Source organism: Formica exsecta, unplaced genomic scaffold (genome assembly GCF_003651465.1).
Source record: "Formica exsecta isolate Colony F162 unplaced genomic scaffold, ASM365146v1 scaffold226, whole genome shotgun sequence".
Taxonomy (NCBI): Eukaryota; Metazoa; Arthropoda; class Insecta; order Hymenoptera; family Formicidae; genus Formica; species Formica exsecta.
This window is the reverse complement of record NW_021849556.1, coordinates 465,266-480,414: the sequence shown is the minus strand read 5'-3', so window position 1 is coordinate 480,414 and position 15,149 is coordinate 465,266. Positions and strand designations below refer to the sequence as shown.

The 15,149-nt window shown below is 38.4% G+C and overlaps 1 protein-coding gene across 3 annotated transcripts in view; it reads right to left on the bottom strand.

Annotated features, from left to right (window-relative positions):
* LOC115235552 (regulating synaptic membrane exocytosis protein 2-like) overlaps positions 1-15,149 on the bottom strand; it is a 194,709-nt gene that overhangs the window by 55,788 nt on the left and 123,772 nt on the right. For all 3 annotated transcript variants that reach the window (XR_003884047.1, XM_029807418.1, XM_029807417.1), the window contains exons 12-14: positions 4,954-5,066; positions 4,765-4,829; positions 1,848-1,906 (exon numbers count right to left, since the gene is read on the bottom strand). Coding sequence is in view for 2 of the 3 variants with exons in the window: in XM_029807418.1 (XP_029663278.1) it covers positions 1,848-1,906; positions 4,765-4,829; positions 4,954-5,066 (237 nt within the window). In the remaining variant the exon portion in view is untranslated. The remainder of the gene's footprint in view (positions 1-1,847; positions 1,907-4,764; positions 4,830-4,953; positions 5,067-15,149) is intronic.

Here is a 15,149-nt window from a genome sequence, read left to right as displayed (position 1 = left end):
TATATAACTTTTTGTTATCACTTTTCTTCTATTAATATCGCATGAAATGCACGGTTGTGTAATAATCTCATAACTTTACTATCCATAAAATTTAGAAAGTTACGTTAGCTACACTCTTTTTCTTTTTATCACGAATTCTAAAATCACATGAGCACGAAATTGTTGTTAAAGATCAAAAACTACTAATTACTACATATTAAAGATCAATCGAATTGAACGCTTTTCAATTTTTTTTTTCAATTATCTAATTTCTCAAAAACATTTTTGAAAGTAGTTTCCTACTCGTCCTTATCGTCGTTAATTATCTTCGTCTTTTTATGGATAGACTTTTCTTTCATTAGATGCGATCTTCGAAACTTATCTGACGACAACGCGAAGAACATGCTCGTTTCGTTTTGCCGAGGAAAAGGGACACCATAGCTAATTACATCAATATACATACAATATTTACATGTAGCGGTTTTCGCGCACAATCAGCGAAAATGCGCGGTTGAAGTGTGTCGCATTGTATTTTACTAAGGTAAAATCAGTGTGATTTAAATACTTTTACTTTTCACGAATAATGCTCGGTCAGAATACCCGAGTACTTTTATCAGCTTTTCTTAAGCACCACTGACAAAGCGCTCAGATAAGATTGTCGGTCCGTGAGAAAGATGTAATTTGGGAAGCCATTCGGCTATTAGATCGAAAAGTTGAGTACCCGAATAATTCAAGATTGAACTAAATAATGCAACAATTAGTGTAAAAATAAATTTTTCTGATATATGAAAAATTATATCACATATTCATCACAGAAATTTAGCATGATTATTTGTATATTAATATCAACATTAAGATTAAACTTGTTATAGCAGAGATGCGTACAGATATTAAAATTTTAATTCGCAATTGTAAAATGACAATTAACTGTAATTTTTTTTTACAAAATAATATATAAAAGATTAGAGATTTGAACGGATAAATTTTTGTTTAATTTCCTATTGTACAAAAAAAATTGTAGCGAATCCATGGAAATGAACAATTAGTCAAAGCGTCGAAGATGTAAATCAATCATGTTGTTTTTTAGGTGACAAAATTGATTGACTCACGGACATTTCGATTGCGGTTACCAATTTTTTTTTTTAAATTATTCGTGACTTTTTCGACACGCTTCGGCACATTCACGTAGCTCATTCACTTTAACTGATTCGCGTTGACGCTGAAAGCCGCGGTCTCACGCACTCATCTACACATGTCACCTGTCACGTCTGCCTATCCGTCGTTTACACGCTTGCACAATCAGTTCGTGTTCATATACGGCTAATACGAATAACACATATTATATTATATGTACAAAAGCAAAGAGAGGATGCGTGAGGGAGGACGCCTTTTTCTTTTCATTCAGCTGTTCCCTTGCGCTTTTCTCTTTCTTTTCTTTTCCTTACGCTCTTATTTTCGGCTTTTAAGCGTGCTTATCCCCGAGTCTGCGTATGCATCGTGTACATCGAGGAGAGCATCTTTTGAACCAGCGAATGATACCGAATAGAATAAGACAGCATATCGTTGCCTCATATGCATTATCAACGCGCAAGAAGTTTATTGTCGCGTTATTTCTCGACATTTACAAATCTAAGATACCGCTGATGGACTATCACGATTACATGTCTTGACGCTACGACAGCAGAAAGAAATTTTATATTGTATAATTTAGCTCTCTAAATCAAAATTATATTATTGAAAGTATAAATAACAAATAACGAAGAAAGCACATCATCGTCGTACTGATATCATGTGTAGGGTAATGAAAGAAAGAGAGAAAGAGAGAGACGATCAATGCGTGTAAGTGTCAATTTATCAACTCGTTATACCGGCGTTTTTGGCAGTTTCCTGCGCGTCGGCGACGAGGGCGTTTTGTCCGTTTCGGTTTCTGCAAAAATATTTCAATATGCATCATATCAGTAATAACACTCAGTTATAATATTCCTGCAATCGTTTTCCCGAGGGGTATCTCACTGTCACAATACTTTCAGATAAATAGATAACCGCAAAAAGATAATTTTTTTAAATTTAATAAAATAAATTAAAAATAAGGTATCATTGGTAAGAAAATCGACAGTATGTTAGTTTTTTGCTACAAAATACGACCGACTGTCTACAGATAGATTGTTACGAAGAAGAGGGATGTCCAGAGAAATGTCTAAAAAATATGTAAAACGAAAAAAAAAACAATAATATAGGAGCCGTGCATAAGATTAATCTTACGCACGGCTCCTATTAGCCCGTCATATATTATTGTTATTTATTGTGAGCCGTCGGCGACGAGGGCGTTTTGTCCGTTTCGGTTTCTGCAAAAATATTTCAATATGCATCATATCAGTAATAACACTCAATTATAATATTCCTGCAATCGTTTTCCCGAGGGGTATCTCACTGTCACAATACATGTACATTTTTTCTGGAATTACTTACGCATTATTTCGCATTACGCCGCATTACTTTGCATTGATTTATATATAAGTCCTATAGCACAAAATAATAATAACCCAGACAAGATTAAAACGTCTTAAAAAGTAAAAATGATGTCATTATAACGTCTTTAGAGATACGCGTGAATAATTCTTTGAAAGTCAAATTTATGATTATTTATCAATATTTCAGATAAATAGATAACCGCAAAAAGATAATTTTTTTAAATTTAATAAAATAAATTAAAAATAAGGTATCATTGGTAAGAAAATCGACAGTATGTTAGTTTTTTGCTACAAAATACGACCGACTGTCTACAGATAGATTGTTACGAAGAAGAGGGATGTCCAGAGAAATGTCTAAAAAATATGTAAAACGAAAAAAAAAACAATAATATAGGAGCCGTGCATAAGATTAATCTTACGCACGGCTCCTATTAGCCCGTCATATATTATTGTTATTTAACATTGTGAGCCTTTATGATTTTATTATTACCAGAAAAGAACTAAATAAAAGGAGTGCCAACCTAAGGGCCAATAAACAAAAGAAAAAAACTCAAAATAATGACCTTCTATCTAAAAGTACGTCTTCTACAATTGAATTCGGACGTAAATTCGTCCTTTGAATTACTTAGAATTACACGGCGCATTACATGAAATTACTTGGGTAATTCCCGGTAATTCGCAATACATGTACAAATTTTTGGTGAGTGAGACATCCCTCGCGTTTTCCACAGTGACTATGATGATAATGTGATAATGATTGTTGAAAGTCATTTCTTTAATTCGCTTCGTGTGAGTACAATCGTGTAGCGAAAACATATATTGTATATTGAAAAAGTTATCATTCTAGAGCTTGTAGAATAAAAGGATAAAGTTCCGAAAAGGTCCCGTCTCCGATTTTTTTGAAACTCAGTATTCTTACGTATTTTGATGCGCTGATTACGAATATCATAGTGAAAATTGGCGACTATTTGATTTTCATGGTGAAACCCATGAAAAACCCATAAAAATTATAGTTTTTTACGCTTATCTCAGTAAATACGGAAAATCATGATAAATGTTTTAGACAAAAGTTTTAGATCTTACAGAGATAAATATTTTATGTCCTATTCATTTTTACCGTCCAAGTGATAGTTTTCGAGAAAATCAAAGTTAAACATATATCTCAAACCAATTGCTGTATAGGTGAAACTACAAAGGCTGACAGTACTGCGTAGAAGTCCCAATATATAACCTCGCTTTGCGTTTCATCAAAATCGGAGACGGGACCTTTTCGGAACTCCACCCAAATAAAATTTTGGATATGTAAATCAATGATGATAAATTCAATATTGTTGCGTTATAAAATGTGAATAATCTAAGATATTTATAATGTGTTGTATATATGTGTAAATAAAATTCAGGGATATTAGTATTAAATATATAAAAAATGTGGAATATTTAGGGACAATAGATTGATAAAAGTGGCATGTATATGTGTACGAATGCTACATATTTTTCATTGAAAAAATAACAATCAAAAAGAAGACTTTAAATTTTTAAGACCCCTTAAATTTTTTGCAAGCGATTTTAATTTTTAATAATAGATTATTTTCACATTATTTTGCGTATTTTCTAAATTCACACAAAGAAACGCGACCGCGTTAAGAATGAGATAGAGTGGCTTAGCAAATATTCACGGATACGAAAATATTCGTTCTTCGTCTTGAGGTCAAAACGGAACTGTGTCAGCGGTCAGAGGTCATTCTCGTCCTCGCGACGTCCTAGAATACCACTTGGGACTTTTATTTGTTATATAAAAAGCCACTACACGTACTACTCGAAGTTATTTCCAGAGCGACATATGTACCAAGCCCTGTGTTATCTTTTAGGCTTTTCTTTTCTTTATGGCCTAACCCAGTTTCGAGGTGGTCGATTTTCGTAACCCTCGTCAAATCAACTAAGTGTAGTCACAGGGTCTTATTTTTTATTACAACGATCGTTATATTACAAATAATCGATGAAATATACGTACGTTTTATTTGTAATACTAGTTTTGGATGTAAAAATATTTTCATAGAATTCATATTTAGGACATGAAAATCGATAAATGATATTTCTCGATAACCAATTTAGAGTTATAATAATTTTTTTTATATATTGATCTTCTCAACGCGTATTCTTGTATGTCGAAGATTATTTATGGACTTGTGTACAAATAATATTTTAATATAAATAATGTACAATCAGAGATTTCCTTTAAGATACTATTGTTTCTACAAATTTGAGTCTGGAAATTCAAAAGCCATTTTGACAAATTTTATCTGTTGGCACTTACCCATTAGAAGGCCCAAATTTGTAGGTGTCTTTCCAGATTGCGGATCATCTAGTAAGTCTCCAGTACTGTTTTTCGAGGGCGTCATAGAAATTGGTCGCCGGGAAACACGAAGTGAATATAGAGAATCGATTTGCGGTTAGGTCTGTTCACAATCATCTCACGGTAATATTACTATATGCATTGACTTACATATCGGTCGCATGCTCCACCACCAATTCCGCTACGTCGTCGGTTCGCTCGATTATCTGCTGCACCTCCTCGAAGCTCCGATCAATAAGAGATACACCGGACCATTCTAGCACCTACACATATAGCATACGGTATATATTAATAATGTTAAATATAAATACAAAAATATGAGAAAAATGTTTCTTGCCTTTTGAGACGTTAACTATTACGATAATTCTTTTCTCTCTCTTATTTTAATTGGTGTTCTTTTTATACAAATTAATACAGATAGTCAAAGATATTTGATTTTTGGTATATTATTATAAAAATATCATATAGTTTACAAGAAATCTCACAACAATCAAACTACATTTTTTATTTGCGATAACAACATTAAGAGCTAAAAATTTCATTTTGCACGTGTTTCTTTTTTTTTATGAATACTCTCAAATTTTGAAATATATTTTATAAAAGATTTTTGTGTAGCATATTATACTGCCTATTAAATTTTGATAATATTCTATATGAAATTATTATACATTTATATTCTTCTATTAATATACGCATATGATGATTAAATTAAATACATCTTTCACGAGAGACATAAGCTATGTAAGGACATATTAAGAAATTGTAATTGTTCTCCAATACAATTCTTTCTTATTTCGGGACCTCGCGGAATGATTCATCCCGTGCGTTAAGGAGCGGAGCAACGTGATTCAAAAATTTCCGAAGAATTGTGATCGGCGGTAAAATTAATGTTAAGACGCGTCTCGGCAAAAGAGAGAGAGACTGAATTACAATCGGTCATAAAGCAATCCGCTCTCGCTTGCGCTTTAAGTACTTAAATTACTTAAATTACTTGAGCGGATCGCTATGGGGAGAAACAAAGACGGCGACGAGACCGTCGGCACGGGCGACAGTAAACTGTTAACTTTCGGGAGAGATTCGTTGTGCTAATCCTTACGACCGGGGAGATATTAAGATTAAGGGCCCGTCTGTTTTAATCCGATGGATGACATTTATTGCCGCGTAAGATAGAGAAGCGTAAAAATTGAAATGCAGTGATTAAACACGTGAACTCGTTTAATTTCTTATCGTCACAAGCGCGCAAGCGCGAATTTGATAAATTCGATTCTTCGATCTCGATTGGTTTTTACAGGTATGGATTCAGATTTAAAAGTCTTTGACGATATATCTTATTGTAAGGTTGTCATGTATCGTGTTTTTTTTGCGTTTCACTGTGTTGCAATTGCATTTGAATTTAGTTTATGTTCGGCCGCGTATTAATTAACAAAAACAGAGAATTAAATGTTTGATTAGGGTATTATAATTATTTCGGCGTAATGTGGAAAATTCGCGGCGGTGAAACGCGAGATTAGGGGTTCTCCCCGTTCTTCGCACACACAATGAAACATTAATAGCGTTCGCAGCAAAATATCGCGATGTCGCTATTCAAATTTCAAATGTCAAATTGCGAAACTTACACGTTTGTTTTAATTAGCGTATATTGTACGCGAAATCCGAAAATATATTCAGCGCCCCACCTGCTGTATAAGGGCGGATTCTTTGAAGAACGTTATACGGATCCGCGTTAATTACGGCGTCCGATAGCTTTCAATTAAAGCACGAGCAGAGTCAAATTCAAATATATCGGTAAATATATCGTTATATGTATATCGGTGCAAAAAGGAGCTCGCGCGATTGATACAGCACAGTTATTTTTCTTTCATTGGAGTGTAAAAAGCGGAAGAGTGAAAAGTGAAATCATATAAATTACTTTTAAAAATCGATTTATTTATTATACATCGTTTATTTATTATATACCATCGGAAGAACGAGCGGAAAGTCGCTGAAACATCACGGAAAATACAATCGGCGATCCAGAACGACCTTAGAGGGGCAAGGAGCCAGCAATCCGGGAATTTAAAGCATCTAACGTCTGGCTACGTCGCGATAGGATCACGACCCGCACACGTAATGCGCGACGCACGGGACAGCGAGAAAATCCTCGCGCAAGGACTCAGGCCCGTGCGGATCCGGTCCCCGCGGAGGGACTGCAATCCTGCACCCGATGGCGCCCGGAATCGTTTCGTTCTGTCGTCGTCGCCGTGAATTCGTACTTTGGTGTACGGGCTAAGCCCGATTCTTTGGTGTAGATTTTCGCGTCACGGCCACGTCGTCAAGCGATTCGAGCCCCGGAGCCTCGAAAGTATCGGTTTCCGCGGATCGAGACATTACCTCGCGTTTTTAATAAACCGTGTGTTGTCTCTCTGGAGATTCGGATTCCGTAGATTATATTTGCGTTGGTTCTCGCACGTCTAGCGTTTAAGTCTCATTCGTGCTGTATGTCGGTCGTTTGAGTGTGAGTGTGATTCGCGTCAATTTGTTATATTACTTTTGTCCTTCGTTTGTGAAACTTCGCGTCTAAACTTTGCATGCACGTCCGGTACAACTTTCCTCCACGATTATTGTACGGGTTGCGTGAGAGTGCGAATCGCGTAAATTCGACGTATTATATCGGTTGTAAAGCACCGCGTTTCGAAATTGTGAGCGCGTTTTGTGAGAGTTTCCTCGCGATTCTTGCATGGATTGTGTGCGTGTGTGTGCCGAGTATTCGATTCTGCGTAACCTGTCCGCCCGAAATCGAAGCATGTCCGCGTTTTATTAATTGCCTGTTAATCTTAAGTTGCGTATTAATAATTTGGCGGTAATAGCGGGCGATAAGGTGGGAGGAGGAGAGGAATGGATAAAAGAGATAGAAAGAGCGAGAGGGGTAGAGAGCAGGGAAGGGGAAAAGGGTGGAGAAGAGTGGAGTGGGGAAAGGAGGGAGTAAAAGGGGTGAACGTATGAAGGTGGGGGGAGAGAATGAAGAGAGAGGGAAGGGAAGGAGAACAGGGGTAAGGAGAAGGGTGAGAGAGAGAAAGAGAGGAGGAGGAGAGAGAAAGAGAGAGAGTGAGAGGGAGAGAGAGAGAGAAAGAGAGAGAGGGTGGAGGATGAAAGAAGAATGAAAGAGGAAAGAGGGGCGGAAGAACTATAAGGAAGAACAGCGGAAGCGGGGGTCCAGTAGAGATAAGGTTTAGCGTAAGATAGACGTAAGTAGTATGTAAGTTAGAGATAAAGCAGTAGGAGAATAAAGCGGAGAGAGAAAGAGAGAATGACGGAAAGGGCGATGATAGGGCGAAGCATGTACATAATGTATTAGATTAAGGAATAGGTTAAGGGATTGTAAAGATTGTAACCCCATTAGGGATCAATAAACTTTGTGACGTTGCCGTCTCGCGCGCGTCCGCCGAGTCCCTCTCCGATCGAAAAAGCGCGGGCTGAAGGGCCGCGCCAGTCGAATCATTGCGAGAACCGTACCGTTACCTCCAGAGAGGCGTCATTAATTGAGATTTCGAGCGTAATATTAATTTCGTTTATGATTTTCTTTCGTATGAATAATTCATTTGGGAGCCTCATCGGAAGAAGGAGCGGAAAGTCGCTGAAGCGTCACGGAAAATACGATCGCCAATCAAGGAAGACCTTGGAGGGGCAAGGAGCCAGCAATTTGGAAATCCAAAACATCTAACGGCCAAACTAGCTACGTCACGACGGGATCAGGACCCGCACACGTGATGTGCAACGCACGGGACAGCGAGGGGATCCTCGTGCAAGGACACAGGCCCGTGCGGATCCGGTCCCCGAGGAGGGACTGCAATTCTGCACCCGATGGCGTGACGCGGTCCCGGAAAAGACGGAAGGAAGGGTGGCAGCGATACTTCCGGCCAAACCGTTCACCTCAGACCCCGCGACGGCCCCGCGAAAAGAGCCCCAGCGAATTATTGTTTGTAATACCGGGGGCGCGCGCACCCCCGTTACGACCGTGAGCGCGCCGCCCGCTGGCCACAGCGCGTGATAACGCGTGATTGGTTGCGATAATACGCACCCTGTGTGCGCAGCCCCGGCTGGCGCACAGGTATCGATTCTGGATCGCGACGATCCAGGATGAGACTGGCGCGAGCTTGCGTGCGAGATAGAAGCGTAAGCGAGAGGACCGTTTTGACGAGAGCGATAGCGAGACGAGAGCGAGCGGAGAGGATCCCGGCGATCGGCAGCTGCGAAAGGACGGACCCGAGGGAGAGGACGTCAACGTCGTTGACCCCGTGTAACCACCACGAGAGGAAAAGTACCGGTGAGGTTATCCGCCGCCATATTCGCCACTCGCGATCGCGCCCGGAATCGTTTCGTTCTGTCGTCGTCGCCGTGAATTCGTACTTTGGTGTACCTAAGCCCGACGATTCTTTGGTGTAGATTTTCGCGTCACGGCCACGTCGTCAAGCGATTCGAGCCCCGGAGCCTCGAAAGTATCGGTTTCCGCGGATCGAGACATTACCTCGCGTTTCTAATAAACCGTGTGTCGTCTCTCTGGAGATTCGGATTCCGTAGATTATATTTGCGCTGGTTCTCGCACGTCTAGCGTTTAAGATTCGTTCGTACTGTATGTCGGTCGTTTGTTCGTGCTGTATGTCGGTCGTTTGAGTGTGAGTGTGATTCGCGTCAATTTGTTATATTACTTTTGTCCTTCGTTTGTGAAACTTCGCGTCTAAACTTTGCATGCACGTCCGGTACAACTTTCCTCCACGATTATTGTACGGGTTGCGTGAGAGTGTGGATCGCGTAAATTCGACGTATTCGGTCGGTTGTAAAGCACCGCGTCTCGAAATTGTGAGCGCGTTTTGTGGGAGTTTCCTCGCGATTCTTGCATGAACTGCTTGCGTGTGTGTGTCGAGCATTCGATTCTGCGTAATATGTCCGTCCGAGATCGAAGCATGTCCGCGTTGTATTAATTGCCTGTTAATCTTAAGTTGCGTATTAGTAATTTAGCGGTAATAGCGGGCGATAAGGTCGCCGTTGGCGAGGTGATATCGAGAATTGATTCGGACTTGCGCCCGAATTATAGACGAACATAATAATCAATTTCTTCGCAGTGCGAGGCGTAACCCAGTAAACACAGAATATAACTGCTATATAACATGGGAATAACATGTAATGTAACAGTTGTTATGCCTAATTTATATTGGAATTATATAACTGTCTCTTATTTATGCAATATAACACCAGAATATAACTGCTATGTAACATGGGAGTAACATGTAATGTAACATTTGTTATATCTAATTTATATTGGGATTATATAACTGTCTTTTATCTATGTAATATAACACCAGAATATAACTGCTATGTAACATGGGAGTAATATGTAATATGTAACAGCCCAAGTAACAGAGTAACGTCAAAAGACGACATAATGACATCTATTTTTGGTATATAATGTCGGCAACTAATAATTGACGTTTAATAGACCTCATTTCTTAGACTAGCCAAAGACGTAGTTTTGAAGACGTTCTATGATCGTCCAAATAAAGTTCTTTTGTAACTAATATTGGGATTATATTTCATTTGCTTACCGCTATACGGCGCGCTATTCACTATCTATACCCGTATTCAAATTCTTGTCATGAGCGTATATAAAGCCTGCAAAATGCGGCTAATAACATTGTAATTATTTTTATCAGTTCAATTTCTGATACGATTCCCGTACCAGGAAATTCAGATATTGAACTGATTTTTGGAAAATCGGACAGATAATATCCGATTTTAATTTATTCGGACAATTCCTATCCGAATAAGTAAAAATTGTTTGTTATTATCTGCTTAAAATATAAAACAGAAATTAACTTTCATATAAATAAAATCTTTAATTTTATAAATTAAATTATTTAAATTTGCCTATAATATATATCACTATAATATGTGTTATATTATTACTGTAATTGGTCTTAGTTTTGCCGTCAAACAAACGTCAGAAAATGACGTCCCGTGGATGTGACATATCGACGTCATTTTCGGGACTCATGAGACCTAGAATGTATAATTGGTCATTTTGTGATCAAAATTTACTGTTATTGTAACGTCAGTTTGCTACTTGGGTGGATTATTAAATGACTGTAACAATCATATAACATTTTAGTAACATGTTATATTCATGTTATATAACTGCAATTTTGTATGAGTGGGAAATTACAACTAACGTGAATGTTACATGTAACAAATACGTTATATTACTTGTTATATTGCGTTTCATTATGGCAATGTTACAGTTATGTATCTGTGTTTGCTGGGAATCCAAGCCGAGCGAACATTCCGGCCGATCTAACGGGTCGGTCTCGGCGTACGCATTACGGGGTTTCGCGCCCCGCGTCTAACACCCAGTCTCGCAGCCGCGTTTCTTTTACCGCCGCCGTATATCCGCGCGGTTTATCATTACTATTCTCAGGGAACTGCGGCTCCCGCTATTATAATAAATCTGTTGATTTCTCTGTTTAATTTACGAGTTTCCTTTCAGTTGTGTTTGTCGTTTACGTACTTGTCGTCTCTTGCACAATTTCTCGCGTTCGATCAACACTCGCCCTGCCCCTCTACCGTTAGGCGAGCTAGTTAGCCCGTGGCGAATTCCGGCAATTTCTTTCGCGTTTATTTCGCGCTTATTTCGCGTGTTTCGCGAATTGATACGTGAAAGATCGTATCTGGCGCCCAAGTTCGATTCTCGCGATTATCTCTCGGATATCGTCACGGTACGCGCGGAACTCCCAACATCCCGTTCCCACTTGGCGCGTGGATCTTTTTCTCCGTTTTCCCTATATATATAATCGGGTTATAATGTCTTTCGCCGTTGTTCGATGCCTAACTTCCATTTCACTCCGTTCATCCAATCTTCCTCTCCTAAGTTTCTCTTACTCATAGCTTTCCTTATCCCTTCCGCCCATGTCCTTCTTGGTCTTCCCCTCCTTCTTCTTTCCTCTGGTGTCCACTTCATGATTTTCTTTAGTAGCCTGTCGTCTTCCATTCTCTCCATGTGCCCGTACCAAATCAGTTGTTTTCTCTCGATATCCTCTTTTATGGTTCCTTCTATACCCATTCTCCTTTTTACTTCCTCATTTCTTATTTTCTCCAAGCGTGATATTCTTGCCGCTTTCCTTATGGCGTCCATTTCCGTAGCTTCCAACTTCCTTTTTAAGTTCTTGGTTATTCTCCATGTTTCCGACCCATATAATTTGCTGCTTTTTATCAAGGTGTCATATATTTGCACTTTCCGTTTTTTCCCAATCTCTTTGCTCCATAAGATACCATTCAGACATCCAATCGCTTTCCTGGCTTGTATATTTCTAAGTTTGATTTCTTCCTTATCTGTACCTTAGGTGTTGAATTGCACTCCTAAATATTTGTATTGTCTACACGATTCTATCCTCTCTTGGTTCTCTAGCTCCATATCCGTGCACTTTTTTCTTAAACATAAATATTTTGTTTTATCTACGTTCATATTCAGTCCCCAATCGGCTCGGAATCCGCTTTGTTCCTCCTCTTCGTTGTTTCTGTATTTGTCCTCTATGATGTTCCTCAGAATTCTTCCGTATAGCCTACTCAACGTGCTCGTCACTGATATTCCCCTGTAATTTCCGCATTCCTGTTTATTTCCTTTTTTATATCATAGATTGGGCTAATATGTGATAGCTTCCATTCGTTTGGAACTTCCTGCCCATTAATATACTTCTGATAAAAATCCGCCAGGATCTCATATAACCTTGGTGTTCCATTTTTTAGCAAGTCCGCGTTGATGCCTTCTGGTCCAGCTGATTTTCGATTTTTTAGTTGGGTTATTGCTTTTCTTACTATTTCTACACTTATTATTATTTCCTCTCCTTCTACTACTATTTGTTCATTCACATTTAAAAATTCGTTTCTATTCTCAGATAACAGGTTTTTATAATGTTGGATCCATCTTTCAGTTGGTATCGTTTGTATTATATCATTACCGCTCCTATCATTCGATCTAACCTTCTTAATAAATTTCCATGAATCCGTGCATCTTCTTCCGCCAATGTAAGTGTCAATCTCCCTGCATTTTCTATCCCAAGTGTTTCGCTTCTTCTTTAGAACTTTATTACGAGTTTCTTTCATCGCTCCTCAACAGTATATGTTTAGGTCTTCATCTGACTTGGTGTTCAGCCATCTTAGGTATAAATCTTTCTTATTTTTCACCAACTCTTTCAGTTCCTCATCCCACCAATATTTCCTACTTTGCAGTTTGTTTATTATACATCATATTAAAATGGGCCGAAACTAGTGTTACGTTCTGACGAATCCACGATTCCTTCCTTCCGCGAGGTTGCCGCAATGACCGTCGATTGGTGATAAAAATGAATCGTTTAGTAAACAGAGCATCTTGCGCCATACATTTCTTTAAACATTTAGTTACTTGTCAACAATTATATCTATGAGTGACTGTGAGAAAGACGCAAGAAGACCGGTGACAAAACCGCGCCGGTCGCCTTAAAATAAATAAAAATCAGTAAATATCCTTTGCAGTAGAATTTGCGGAAGAGTAAAGTGGTACCAAAAAGATAATAAAATTCCTTCTAACGAAATATCTGACAAATATAACCGAATCAATAATGATAAAGTTTTTTTAACGAAATATTCAGTAAATACAGCTGCATCAATATCAATAAAAATAATCATAAGGAACTAAGATTTTTCCTAATCAGATCACGTGCGCGAGGGTCCACTGGGAAAGCTAATACTCAAGGGACTTTGAACTGATATCGAGATCACCAATCGACGATCACCATGGATAAAAACTCAAAAAGTAGGAAAAACACCCCGCCTAATGAGGACACTAGCACAATTTTTAATTCGTTAAAGTGAAAAATCCCCACTTCTGCGCAATTTCAATTTGTTGAAGTTTTGAAAGATTCCCACTCTTAGAATTAGAATACACCCTCAAAAAGAAAATTATAAAAAGAGAACTCAAAGAGATATTCAGACAATCATTCTCCAGTCTTCTCCAGTCAGTTTCACGCAGTCTTGCTCTGTGCTTTTGCACCGTAATTCGCGGATAAGTTACTTGTGCAACTAGTGTCTTCACTTGGCATCATCTCCAGAGCAATCACGAGTCGAACATTGGGCTATCGACATGACAGAGTGAAACACCGCACAAATTCGCCACCCCTCCATCTCCGAATTACTATTTAAAAAAGTAAGTTAAATTGAATAATTTTTCTTTTCGAATTCATAGCTCTCCGCAGAATGTTTCATTCTTTTAAAATCATTAACCCATTCCGGCAATAAGTCTTAGAAAATCTTAAATCCTGATCGTAATCTAACATATGCGAGCGACTAATTTTATACTTCATACCGTTCTTAACATACTACATAACTACACTTATTGACTTATACGTTGATTTTGATTTTATTTTTCTTATTCTATAATTAAATATATTTTATTATTGTATTAACCAGTCAGAACCTAAATGTTAACGATAAAATCTTTCCCTTATATTCTGATTGATGTCCTTCGTACTAATGTAACACCCGCGAACTAAGAAACACACACACATACTCAGCAAGAAATTACCATCAAGATTATTTTTTTATTTTTATATGATCATGTATATCTATCATTTATTTTAAAATATGAATAAACTCGTACTTTATTAATTAAAATCAAAATAACTCTTTATTAACCCCTAGTCGAAAGATCGCACTTGGTCCTATCTCATGTAAAAAAGATTAAATTCTCTTATTGAAAAAAGACCACGAACGAACGTCTGAATAACCAACGTAATACAGACTCAGTCGTTTATCTGCTTTTCAGATCTGTCACTTCGTTTGACCCGATTCCAAACGCCACGAGACGTTTAACTTTGAGATAATAAAAGATAATTGTTGCGCCCTTCTATTGACTCATCCTTCTTCGAGTCTGGACGTAACACTAGTCAACGTTAATATATTTTGAGCGCTAATTTTATAATTTTCTTCCGTGCTATTTTATTTTGAATAATTATTTCATTCCCGCATATGATGCTGAAAGACATTAAAATTCGCGTAGCATATGGCAAAATAATCAATTAGACATCCCCCCTCTCTCTGTCTCTTTCTCTTCCCTGTCTCCCCCTCTCCCCCTCTCTTTTTTTTCTCTCTCTCTCTCTCCCCCCTCTCTCTCCCTCTCTCACTCTACCTCCCTCACTCTTCACTCTTTTTCTTCCTCTCTGTCTCTCCCCTCTCTCTCCCTCTCTCTTTTCCCTCTCTCTCTCTCACTCCCTCTCTCTATCTCCCTCTCTCTCTTCCTTTCTCTCTCGCCCCTCTCTCTCCCCTCTCTCTCCCCTCTCTCTCCC